Here is a 13,883-nt window from a genome sequence, read left to right as displayed (position 1 = left end):
CTTGATTCACACCTTTATTCAGGGGGTGCGACATCTGGCTCCCCCGAGGAAGGCTCCTTTGCCTCCATGGGACCTGAACTTGGTTTTGTCTGTTTTGCAATGGCCTCCCTTGAAAAACATTGACACATCAGAGAAATATCTCTGCCGGTGTTGTCCCAGAAAGTTGCTTCTCTGGTGGCTGTCACCTCTGTTCACATAGAGTGTCTGATTTGGCGGCTCTGTTTTGCCGCTCGCCTTTTCTGGATGTTCATAGGGACAAAGTGGTCTTGAGACCCAATCCATCTTTTCTTCCCAAGGTGGTATCTGCTTTCCACCTCAACGAAGATGTTGTCTTGCCTTCGCTTTGTGCGAAACCCAAGCATCCCAAGGAATTTGCCTTACATTCCTTGGAGGTGTAGTCTTTCCGGAAGTCTGATTCCCTGTTTGTTCTTTCTTGAGGGACCTCGGAAGGGTTTGGCTGCGTCTGTGGCAACCATTTCTAAATGGATCAGACAGATGATTGTTCAGGCCTATTCAATCAAGGGTCAGGTTCCTCCTTTCCCTGTCAGGGCACATTCTCCTAGAGCTGTCAGTGCCTCTTGGGCATTTCGCCATCAGGCTTCTGTGGCTCAGGTGTGCAAAGTGGCGACCTGGTCGTCTGTGCACACTTTCACAAGATTTTACAAACTTGATATGATAGCATCCTCGGATGCTTTCTTTGGTCGCAAGGATTTGAGTGCGGCGGTTGTTTGAAGAGACGTGTTTTATTTTTTTTTTGGTCTCTTCCTGGTGGGTTTTTTTTTCTTATTCAGGGTTACCTCCTGTTGAGCTTTTGTTGCCCTGTCTGGCCTGGTTGATACGTTGCCTTTTTGGTAGGTTGCGTCTTCCCAACCCTCACACCTGCACTGCTTTGGGACGTCCCACTCGTGAAGGCTTAATGAGTGGCTGTGACTGTCGGAGGACGTAAGAGAAAGTAGAGTTTTGGTAAGAACTTACCGTAAAACTCTTTTCTCTGAGTCCTCAGACAGTCGCAGCCCCCCCCCCCCCCCCCGTCCCTCTGTCTTTGGATTTTGGGGTTGTTGCCTTCCGATACTGCTTGCTACAAAACTGAATGACAGTAGTAACTTTGTCAGAATAGTGGCTGAGGGATGGGCCCCTGGAGGTGTGTCTAAGTGTAGAAAGTTTTTTTATTAACCTTTCAAACTGCCTAGCTTGCTCCTGCAGAGGGCGCCATTACCCAATCGTGAAGGCTTAATGAGCGACTGCGATTGTCGGAGGACTCCGAGAGAGTTTTACGGTAAGTTCTTACAAAAACTCTATTATCTTATTATTAAAAATTGTTATTAACATGACACCAAGCCGCTATGATCAGACTTTCAATTTCACACTCATTTTTTCCACGATGAATTCTGAAATATCCATTTTCACCCCAAGAGTTTCCCCAAGAATTTGCAACGATCTGAAACACATAATAATAATAATAATAATAATAATAATAATAATAATAATAATAATAATAATAATAATAATGAAAACAAATTTTTACTTTTCTAGAAGTTAGAAATTTTAAAATTAAGACTTGTTTTGCAAATTAAGGGTATGTCATATTCACTGTAGCCTACTGATATGCTCAACATATGCATTACTACATATTCAACAATTCTCAGACCTGCTTTCAAGATGATAACTGCCTGGATCTAATATTGACCACTTAGCTAATTACGTATGGTGTCACTGGCCTAGAATAAGAGTACAGTTATTGACGCCAGAACTTCTAACCTGTTTACTTGATCTAGGTCTATGACTGAGTAAGTGAAAACATTTTGCAAGCAGCATTGCAGCCAGAAAACTGCAAATTGAAAGCCATCATACTGGGTCAGGGATTCAACAGTCAAAAAACCCCTTTCCCTAATGAATATTTTTAGTAATCCTCTTTTTCAAATATAAAAGTTGTGTGAAGTGCTTTCCTGAACAGAGATAGCCCTTAGGTAAATAATTTTTGCTTGGTGAAATTGCCATATCCTGTGTTCAATTAGCCTGACATGTTTTTGGCACCAAGACACTGGCACTGTTAGATCTGTTGCATACTGTTGTTGTATTCTGCTTTGCAATAAAAACCCATTTAGGGGGAAAAAAAGTGAATTGCGGCCTAGTCTGCATATAGTACAGTGAGATACACCCATTGCATACTGTTGTATTCCACTTTGCAATAAAAACCCATTTAGGGGAAAAAAAGTAAATTGCGGCCTAGTCTGCATATGTTACAGTGAGATACACCCATTGTATACTGTTATATTGTGCATTGCAATAAACACCCATTTAGGGGAAAAATAATAATTGCGGCCTAGTCTGCATATGGTACAGTGAGATACACCCTTTGCATACTGTTGTATTCCGCTTATCAATAAAAACCCATTTAGGAAAAGATCCAAAATTCAATAAATATAAGGAGAAGGTCAAATAAGGGGCGTGGCCTGGGTCGTAGTGTTGCTGGTGGAGCTCCTGTTACAAGGAGAGGATGTGGTCAGCTACACGCACAGGTGAAACACCTGTCTCAGGTGCGAGTAGGCGACAGAACCTGCATCAGTATTTGGCAGGGCCTAATGTGCCTTTACAAATGTTGAGGCCAGAACAAGTACAGGCGATAGTAGATTGGGTTGCTGACAGTGCCTCCAGTTCCTTCATATTGTCTCCCACCCAGTCTTCTGCTGAAAGGTCAGAGTTGGCACCTGCAGCCGATGTCCATCAATCTTTCACCTCACCCCCTTGCAAATCAGCTAAGCAGTCATGCAGCAGTCTCTTCTTCTTTTTGATGACTCTGTTAGCATGGTTTCCCAGGGCCATCCACCTAGCCCTGCCCCAGAAGTGGAAGAGATTGAGTGCACCGATGCCCAACCACTTATGTCTCCAGATGAGTACATGGGAGGACCATTGCAGCACGTCTCGGATGATGATGAAACACAGGTGCCAACTGCTGCGGAATTCCAAATTGTGGAGACCGACAAGGAGGGCAGGGATGCAGACTGGGTGGAAGACGATGTGGAGGACGATGAGGTCCTCGACCCCCCACATGAAATGAACGTCATGCAGGTTACCTGAGTAGTTTGGAGGAAGAGGCGGTGGTCATACAGAGCCACCAGCACAGGCGGTGGTCGCACAGAGCCACCAGCACAGCAGAAGAGGGAGCAGGGTGCAAAAGCGGAGTGGCCGTGCCCTAGACACTACGCCTGCTACTGCCCAACACAGCAAGGGACAGAGCACACCAAAGCCAGCTCAAAGGAGTTCCTTAGCGTGGCAGTTCTTCAGATAATGTGCTGCTGACAGGACACAAGTGCTTTGCACGCTGTGCAATCCGAGCCTGCAGCGAGGCATAAACCTTCTCAACCTGAGCACAACCTGCATGACCAGGCATATAAGTGCAAAGCATGAGCTGCAGTGGAGTGCACACCTCAAAAACCAAGAAAGGTCTCTGGCTCCTCCTGGTTCCTCTTCTGCTGCTGCAGTCTCGGCCTCTTCATCCACCTCTGTAGTGAGACCGGCACCTGCAACCCCGCAAACAGAGGATCCACCAGCAACACCACCACCTGGGTCACAAACATCCATCTCCACAGTGTCCCATGGAAGTGTTCCTCTTCCACTCCAGTGTTTGGGAGATAGAAAGCTGAAGTCCCACCCGCAATCCCTGGCCCTGAATGCCAGCATTTCAGAATTCCTGACCTTTGAAATGCTGTCATTCCGGCTGGTGGAGACACAGAGTTTTAAAAGCCTTATGGTGGTGGCTGTCCCACAGTACGTCGTGCCCAGCCGCCACTACTTTTCTAGGCAAGCCATCCCTTCCCTGCACAAGCAAGTGGGTGACAAAATTAAGGTGTGCACTGCGCAACGCCATCTGTGGCAAGGTCCACCTAACTACGGATATGTGGACCAGTAAGCACGGTCAGGGACGTTGTATCTCCCTAACAGCACACTGGGTAAATGCAGTGGCGGCTGGGACTGAGGCGGATAGCAGTTTGGCGCATGTCCTTCCACCACCGAGGATTGCAGGGCGCTTCAGCTTGCCTCCTGTTCCTAACTCCTCCTACTCCTACTCTGCTTCCTCATCCTCTACCGTCTCCTCTTCCAGTCAGCGTAACATCTTCACCACCAACTTCAACACAGCCAGGGGTAAACGGCAGCAGGCAGTTTTAAAACTTGCCTGTTTGGGTGAAAAAAAAACACACACCGCGCAGGAGTTGTGGAGGGGCATTGAACTGCAGACCGATGAGTGGTTGCTGCCAGTGAGCCTCAAGCCTGGCCTTGTGGTGTGCGATAATGGGCAAAATCTTGTAGCAGCTCTGGGCCTAGCCGGTTTGACACACATCCCTTGCCTGGCGCATGTGCTGAATTTGGTGGTGCAGAGGTTCCTTAGAAATTACCCCGATATGTCAGAGCTGCTGCAGAAAATGCGGGCCGTCTGTGCGCACTTTCGGCGTTCTCACCTTGCTGCTGCTCGCCTGTCAGCGCTGCAGCGTAACTCCGGCCTTCCCGCTCACTGACTCATATGTGACGTGCCCACAAGTTGGAACTCCACCTTGCACATGCTGCAAAGACTGTGCGAGCAGCAGCAGGCCATAGTGGAGTTTCAGCTGCAGCACGCACACGTGAGTCGCTCTGCGGGACAGCACCACTTCACCACCAATAACTGGGCCACCATGCGAGACCTGTGTGCCTTTTTGCGCTGTTTCGAGTACTCCACCAACATGGCCAGTGCCAATGACGCCGTTCTCAGCTTAACTATCCCACTTCTATGCCTTCTTGAAAAAACACTTTGGGCGATGATGGAAGAGGATGTGGCACAGAATGAGGAGGAGGAGGAGGATGAAGAGGTATCATTTCCAAGGCTTTCAGGGCAGTCATTCGCAAGTGGCTCTGAGGGTGGGTTCCTGCACCCACAAACGCCAGGGACACAATTGTCCAGCAGGGGCACAGTTCTGGAGGATGACAAGGATGAGGAGGAGGAGATGGAGGAGGATATGGAACCATGTTCACAGCAGGGTGGCACCCAGGCCAGCTCATGGCCTTCACTGGTGCGTGGCTGGGGGGATACAGAGGACACAGAGGATACACCTCCCACAGAGCACAGATTTTCATTGCCTCTGGGCAGCCTGGCACACATGAGTGATTACATGCTGCAGTGTCTCTGCAGCGACCGCCGAGTTTTCCACATAGTAACTTGTGCTGATTACTGGGTGGCCACCCTGCTGGATCAACATTACAAGGACATTCCTTAATTCCCTCACTGGAGCATGATCGGAAGATGCGTGAGTACAAGCGCACGCTGGAAGACGCGGTGCTGGTGGCATTCTCACCTGACAGCAGGAGCACAGTGGAAGCACAAGACCAAAGCAGGGGAGGAGAAGAAAGAGGTCGCCAACGCAGCCAGGGCACCGCCAGCACCTCAGAAGGCAGGGTTAGCACGGCCGAAATGTGGAAAAGCTTTGTCAGCACACCAAAACAAGTAGCAGCACCCCCAGCTGATATGGAACGTCTTAGCAGGAGGCAGCAATTCACTAACATGGTGGAGCAGTATGTGTGCACACGCCTAGACGTACTGAATGACGGGTCTGCCCCCTTCAACTTCTGGGTCTCCAAGTTGGGCAAATGGCCTGAGCTTGCCCTTTATGCCTTGGAGGTGCTGTCCTGCCCTGCAGCCAGTGTATTATCAGAACGGGTATTTAGCACGGCTGGGGGCGTTATCACAGACAAGCGCAGCCGCATGTCCAGAGCCAATATGGACACGTTCATTAAAATGAACAGCAGAATAGACATGTATACCGGCCTTACCCAGCCATTGTTGGATTTGATCTTTCTTACTCTTTTGGGTGTACCCTAATTTAAATGTTTTTTATTAAAAACAAAAACCATTGTTGGCTACCTCATCCTCCTCCACTGCTGCTGCCGCCGCTTCCACCTACACCGCCATGTCCACCGCCATATCCACCTCATCCTCCTACTCCATATTGGCCTCGTCCTCCTCCTACATCATTCAAGATGATTATTTTTTATTTTTCTGTTTTTTGTTATTTTAAGTTATTTCCCTATCCACATTTGTTTGCAGAGCACTTGCCATGCTCTTAAGATGATTTTGCTGCCATTTGCAGCCCTCTAGCCCTTTCCATGTTTGTTTTAGAGCCATTTTAGTGCTCAAAAGTTCGGGGTCTCCATTGACTTCAATGGGGTTCTGGATCGGGGGAAAAGTTCGGGTTAAGTCCGGGTCACGAACCCGGACGTTTTTTTCAAGTTTGGCCGGACCCGCTGAACCCCGACATCCAGGTGTTCGCTCAACTCTAATGGCAAATGCCAAAGATGCATTTTAGATTACAGTATCTCACAAAAGTGAGTACACCCCTCACATTTATGTACATATTTTATGATATATTTTGATGTGACAACACTGAAGAAAGCCCACTTTGCTACTACAGTGTACAGCTTGTATAACAGTGTAAATTTGCTGTCCGCTCAAAATAACTCAACTCACAGCCATTAATGTCTAAACCCCTGGAAACAAAAGTGAGTATACCCCTAAGTGACAATGTCCAAATTGGGCCCAATTAGCCATTTTCCCTCTCCGTTGTCATGTGACTCTTAGTGTTACAAGGTTTCATGTGTGAATGGGGAGCAGATGTGTTAAATTTGGTGTTATCGCTCTCACTCTCGCATACTAATCACTGGAAGTTCAACATGGCACCTCATGGCAAAGAACTCTCTGAGGATCTGAAAAAAAGAATTGTTGCTCTACATAAAGATGGCCTAGGCCAGTGTTTCTCAACTCCGGTCCTCAGGGCACACTAACAGGCCAGATTTTAAGTATTACCTTGGGGAGATGCAGACTTGAATACTGCAATCACCGAGCAGTAAATGATATAACCTGTGATGTATTTTAGTTTTCTTGCAAACCTGCCCTGTTAGTGTGCCCTGAGGACCGGAGTTGAGAAACACTGGCCTAGGCTATAAGAAGATTGCCAAGACCCTGAAACTGAGCTGCAGCATGGTGGCCAAGACCGTACAGTGGTTTAACAGGACAAGTTCCGCTCAGAACAGGCCTCACCATGGTCGACCAAAGAAGTTGAGTGAACATGCTCAGCGTCATATCCAGAGGCTGTCTTTGGGAAATAGACGTATGAGTGCTTCCAGCATTGCTGCAGAGGTTGAAGTGGTGGGGGGGTTCAGCCTGTCAGTGCTCAGACCCTACGCCGCACACTGCATCAAATTGGTCTGCACCGCTGTCATCCCAGAAGGAAGCTTCTTCCAAAGATGATGTACAAGAAAGCCCACAAAGAGTTTTCTGAAGACAAGCATCTTAAGGACATGGATTACTGGAGCCATGTCCTGTGGTTTGATAAGTCCAAGATAAACTTATTTGGTTCAGATGGTGTCAAGTGTGTGTGACGGCAACCAGGTGAGGAGTGCAAAGACAAGTGTGTCTAGCCTACAAAAAAGCATGGTGGTGGGAGTGTCATGGTCTGGGGCTGTATGAGTGCTGCTGACACTCGGGAGCTACAGTTCATTGAGGGAACCATGAATGCTAACATGTACTGTGACATACTAAAACAAAGTATGATCCCCTCCTGTCAGAGACTGGGCCACAGGGCAGTATTCCAACCTGATAATGACCAAAAACACACCTCCCAAGATGACCACTGCCTTGCTAAAGAAGCTCAGGGTAAAGGTGATGGACTGGCCAAGCATGTCTCCAGCCCTAAATCCTATTAAGTATCTGTGGGGCATCCTCATACTGAAGGTGGAGGAGCGCAAGGTCTCTAACATCCACCAGCTACGTGATGTCATCATGGAGGAGTGGAAGAGGGCTCCAGTGGCAAACTGTGAAGATCTGGTGAACTACGTGCACAAGAGGGTTAAGGCAGTGTTGTAAAATAATGGTGGCCACACAAAATATTGACACTTTGGGCCCAATTTGGACATTTTCACTTAGGGGTGTACTCACTTTTGTTGCCAGTGGTTTAGACATTAATGGCTATGTGTTGAGTTATTTTGAGGGGACAGCAAATTTACACTGTTATACAAGCTGTACACTCACCACTTTACATTGTAGCAAAGTGTAATTTCTTCAGTGTTGTCACATGAAAAGATATAATAAAATATTTACAAAAATGTGAGGGGTGTACTCACTTTTGTGAGATACTGTATTTCTAATGATTTTTCTGCGTATTCTCTGAGGATATTCGACAATGACCTTTGCTGGTATAAACAAAACATTAGGTATCAAAATATAGAGCTTATAAATGCATGTTCTCCAAATGCTTTTTACTAAAATACGTGTCTACAATTTTATAGGAATGTTTTTTTTTTTTTTAATGTCAGCTTTTAACATGAATGTATGCTCATACAGTTTTAAAGAATACATTTTGTCTTTATCGTGTATTAAGTAAAACAATAGGTAATCAATTTTATGACAGGTTAAACTTACCCAGAACTTATCCTTTTCTGAGTTTCCTAGAGCCCCCCACCTAGAATGAGCACAGAGTGACAAATTTCAGTTGTACAATTATTAACACATCAATACGTTAACAAACAAGTTGTTTTATGGGTATCTATTACTAGCTCTGCTTTGCCTATGATATATTTTGCATTGTCATAAACAAGAGGGTCAATCATCTAATTTCTCTTCATAGTCCCATTTTATAAGTACTACATGCTATATGTTTTAACCCTCCTCTTGTGTTAGGGTCAAAACTGACCCGTTTTCAGGTTTTGAATGTCTATAAGTATCACATAAATTTGTTTATTGCATCAAGATTTTTTTACTTTGTCAGGAACCTGTAATAGAAAAATAATCCTTTTCACTAAATTATAAAATACTGTGGAGAAAATTAAGACGTTTATGGTGTTAGGGTCAATTCTGACCCAGTTATAATATAGGATTTTAGGACACTAATAAGTGCCAAAACTGAAATCATAAACACTCTCTCTGCTTAGTAACAGTGACAGCCAATCCCCTATCAACCCTGTGAGCTGTAGTTAGGGAGGGGCCTATCTCTTTTCCTGCTTGTCTGGTTCTCTAAATAAAGTGAAGAAACATAGGACAAATTCATTTCAGAGTTGCTGACTTTATTTTACCGTTTTTTCAATTTGACAATGAGAGGTATGCTATCAAAAGAAAGGTCTAGGGGTCACACCAAAAATATTAAAACCAATCTTTTTAAGGATAAAGAAGCCTAACAAGGTAACCAAGAGGAAAGAAACAAATTTGATGATAAATAATTATTCAGAGGGTATTTTATGGCTGATTTAAAACACGGGTCAAAACTGACCCTAACATCATGGATAGTAACGGAATTCTAACATAAGAGGAGGGTTAAAGAGCATCTAAAACCATAGGGGGGGGGGGGGGGTGGCGTTAGAACCCCTGCCAGTTTTTTTTTGTTTTTGGCTGTCATTATCATTGCTAGGGAGATATACCTTCACTATCTGATCTACTTACCTCTGTCACTGGGACTGAAAATTAGTAAAAATCCAAAATGGACAGTTGTCCCTCGAAAATGAATAAAATCTTCCAGTGATGCTACTTACACTAGGGACAACTATGAAAGAGAGCATTTTCCTCTCTCCTTTGGAAAGATTAGTTGTATCAATAAGACAGGAAATGAAGGGACATCTCCTCAATGTGACACAGACAGCAAAAAGAAAAAAAATGACAGGGTGTTAAACCTTTTCCCACTACTGTATATCTAAAATGATCTAAAAGATTTTTTGGTTTGATATATATATATATATATATATAATATATATATATATATACACAGTATTTTTTTAAAAAACATCTCAAGACATGCTTCATGATATTTCAGTTCCTAGGCAGATTTCTTAGCTTCTCAATTTTCTAAAACACGTTCACTTCCTCTATTTAGAACAACCATATTACTGAAACTTTCAAGTTGCATACCTGTTCTAGGTCTGTATGACAGCAAAGTAACTAGAATGTAGTAACGGGCGTTAGGAATAATACAACAGTGGGGGAGATTTACTAAAACTGGTGCGCACAGAATCCGGTGCAGCTCTGCATATAAATCAATCAGTTTCCAGGTTTCTGTCAAAGCTTAATTGAACAAGCTGAAGTTAGAAGCTAATTGGCTACCATGCACAGCTGCACCAGATTCTAAGTGCTCCAGCTTTAGTAAACCCCCCCAAGTTTTTCTCCCATAAAAGGTTCATTTTAAAATTTGCTAAGTGCTAATTATGTGTTGGCTATGGCTAACATAACAAAAAAAGGGTCATTTATTTGTATTGCTTCAAACAGATGGTCAAATAATAAGTAATAACAGGCATGATGTGACTGTGTAAAATCGAAATCTGATATGCACAAATATCACATGCAATATGCACCTAGATATAAGTGAATATCCAACATCTGCTCCACTGCTGAGTCACCAAATTGTCCTCTGTAGGTTTTAACCTATGTGTTGGATTTTTCGTTGTTTTTTTTTTTATTTCCGAAAAAGTTTTATTATATGAAAATAATATAACAGTACAAAGAGAAAAGGAAGGGTCTTGAGGTACATAACAACATTCCATAGATAGCTTCTCATCAGGGCAAAAGTCAGCTTATACATATATCAATTTTTGTTGTTTTTTATTTCAAGTTTTTATAAAAATAAAGCTTGGACCGTGGCATAAATTGTATGGATTTTCCACACAAGACATAAAGAATGAAATTCCTAAAAACAAGAGACCAACATGTGGGCACATTATATTTAAGATAACAGCCCATATGCCTTTCAGGAACTGGATTTATACTTCAAGAGGGGGGCTCACAAAAAGAAGCCTCCCTCTGTAAACTTTATTAATATGTTCATCCTCAGGGCTGCACATGCTACCAGCTATTATTTCTGTGTTTATATTTTTTATGACTTTTGTAACTGTCACATTCATGCTTAGTCCTCTTTATTTTTATTATTATGTTAAATGTACACATGTGATTCACTACTAGATGTAGAGAAGATTATTTAATAACATGACTTTGCCAGACTGCCTAATGGCCATGTACCTGTTGGGAACAGGTATGTGAATCTGAGGCAAACACCAACATTTGTCATGTGGAGGTCTACTGAGACTGATTATCCATACACATACTCTGTCCTCAGTGCAGCTGAGCTCCCTCACTGCCACAACTTTCTCACAAACCGCATAGAAGCGAGGGAGTTTTGTAGCAGGGTGGGGGGAGCTCCTAGTTTCCAATCATGTCTACTCCCCTTGTAATTGACAGCAGACAATCAGTAGATCTATAGACAATAGACAGCATGTCAACCATGAAGTCAACAGCATCCTTGCAACCAGTAAAAGGTGGGCAAGGGAAGGTGTAGCAGGGGCAAACATGCCACCTGTTAAACAAGGTACAGAGACAGGCACTTACAGCTAGTATAATTACCTCAAGTTTAGCTATCTATGAAGTGGAGTAAATTCCTTTTGAAGTCACAGTGCCACTTTGACAAAGTGGCACTATAAAGAACTACCTAAATCTGCCACATTCTTTGGTAAAGCTACCGAAACTGGCAGCAGTGCTTTTTGAATCCTGCGTAGGACCTTTTAACAGACCATACTGAAAGAAACATGGCACAAATTCCTCCCATTAAACATTCAATAACTTTTCATGAGATATTTCAAGAACCTTAATATTAGAAAATGTAGATAACCAAGCCTTTAACTGACATCTGTCAGGAGCTTTACTGAAGTTCCGCAATTTTATTTTGAGATACCCAGAAAGAAATTACTGTATATTATTTGCTCAATGTTCTACAAATGTGAAAATAGTATAAGTTATACTTGGAGATAAAAAATAATGTCAGCTCTAATCAGTTAATTTTGTAATGCTGTAAATAAAACTAAATAATGATAATTAACCTATTTGATTATATACAATTATAACAATGTAAATTTTGTGTTTTCTGGGAATGCTAAATTAAAAATATCTCTAAACAATCCAAGTGCCATGAAAGAAATGTGTTCACCCCTGTAAATCAGTAAAATATGAAACAAGAATAAAATGTTATAGAGCAAGGAGGAAAATGCAGGGTTTTCTTTTTCATTTTTTTTATTCATGTTGCTACTTCTTCATAAAATGCAGTATAAAAGCAGCAGTTCAGGTTCAGACACCTTTCTGGAGGTCTGCATGAAATCTGTTTGCAATTGGAACCTTTTAAAACTGCTCTTAATCACAATACTGCATTCAACATGCTCACAGATACATCAAATTCAATATTTTATTGGCAAAAAAAAAGACACACTCAGCATATGATTTCTAAATAGTGAACTGTTCCATGTTCATGCAGATTTACCTACAGCTTGGCAATGATTGCTACCTGCAATTTCTGACATTTAATGCAGATGCTACTATTCATACATAAATGCAAGTCTCCATTCACACTAGTACGACTTGTTAGGCGACTTGGTCAGCCTGACAAGTCGTGCACCGTCGCGGTCCATAGTGTAGTACAGGAACGGTTCTAATAGTCGCTCCAACTTAGAAAAAGGGTCCTGTACTATTTCAGGGCGACCTGGAGCGACTTGCATAGACATTAATTTTATGAAGGCCGTGCAAGTCGCGCTGCACGCGACTTCACAGGTCGCCCCCGAAGTCGTGCCGCTTCAGTGTGAATGCGGTCTAAATATTATGTTTTTGTACCGAAAAACTAAACCATGCTAAATAATTTTCTTTTCAACATGTTACAAATATTTTTAACTTAGAATGCAGTTTGGCTTCTTGTTAGAACATTAAGTAACTACATGGTTTTGCTCTTTCTTATTAAAGATTGTACAACCTGAGAGAGGTTATAACCCCTTTCTAAACTTAAATAATGAATTTTGACTTTGTTGCATTTAGATGTGCAATCTTTGTTCCTATTTTAGAGATGTCCTTTCAGTTCTTGTCCCAGTGACAAATTGTTATTGGGACAGAAACTTATGGGAAATCTCTCAATGGAATGGTAGAGCAACAAATACATGTTATAGTACAAACAAAAAAAGATTAAAACTTTTGTGGCATTTTTACTGCTGTATGTGCCTTTCTGTTTTGGACCCCATTGCCTTGCTTCTGGAATCATTTTTTAACCTGCCTGTAGCCTTATTGGCCTCTCTGCCTTCTGCTGTAGAGGCTCTATCTGATAAGAGTCTTTCAGGATCTAAAGTGCCTGAAACCGTCTAGGTTGTTGATCCTAAAACTGCACCACAGTAACAGAAAAAACAAAATCAACAATGTGAAATAAATGCCACTTTAATTGTAAACAAAAATAAAGCCAAACTCCAACAATTATTAAAAAATAGTGGTAAAAAGTGGTGCAAAAAATAATAAGTAAGTCCACAATACAATGTAGATCAGAATAAAAGAGTGACACTCAGTTGAGGTTCAGTGTCTAAATTAAATTAATATCCAACAATACATATATCCAATTGGGATGTAATCCATTCTAAATCTCTGCTGTTATAATAATCTTCACACCACATCACATGTCAAACGTATATAGCAAGCTGAAAATATATATAAAACACTTTATAAACTAAAATGCATTTTAGTTTATTAAGTGTTCTATATATATTTCCAGCTTGCTATATGGTTAACATATTATGTATGGTGACTAAATGTAATGTTTTTAGGTTGGCATTATTTTGACGAATCATGGTCACAAAAGAATATTAGTTAATCCAGGAGCTGATAACCAGTTATGGCTGCGTATGTGATTTTAGATTGATATTTTTATGATTTTATGATGGTTTAGGTTATATTATGTACGGTGTGAGCTGTGCATATCATGGTCAAGGGGACGCGGCGTGATCGGTTGCGCCGATGTCCCATCATTTACATAAGAGGGCATATATAAGAATGGTAGCCATGTCCCACAGCGAATCCCAGG

The 13,883-nt window shown here is 42.5% G+C and overlaps 1 protein-coding gene across 1 annotated transcript in view; it reads right to left on the bottom strand.

Moving 5' to 3' along the window:
- Positions 1-1,309: 1,309 nt before the first annotated feature.
- TINAG (tubulointerstitial nephritis antigen) overlaps positions 1,310-13,883 on the bottom strand; it is a gene marked incomplete at its 3' end in the record, with an annotated part of 264,210 nt that continues 251,636 nt past the window's right edge. Inside the window, exons 10-11 of the mRNA XM_082250233.1 lie at positions 8,447-8,486; positions 1,310-1,438 (exon numbers count right to left, since the gene is read on the bottom strand). Of these exons, the coding sequence (XP_082106359.1) occupies positions 1,310-1,438; positions 8,447-8,486 (169 nt within the window). The remainder of the gene's footprint in view (positions 1,439-8,446; positions 8,487-13,883) is intronic.

Source organism: Pelophylax lessonae, assembly GCF_965119305.1.
Source record: "Pelophylax lessonae genome assembly, chromosome: 3".
NCBI lineage: Eukaryota > Metazoa > Chordata > Amphibia > Anura > Ranidae > Pelophylax > Pelophylax lessonae.
Note: the sequence above shows the minus strand (reverse complement) of the source record. Positions and strands in the feature narration are given on the sequence as shown.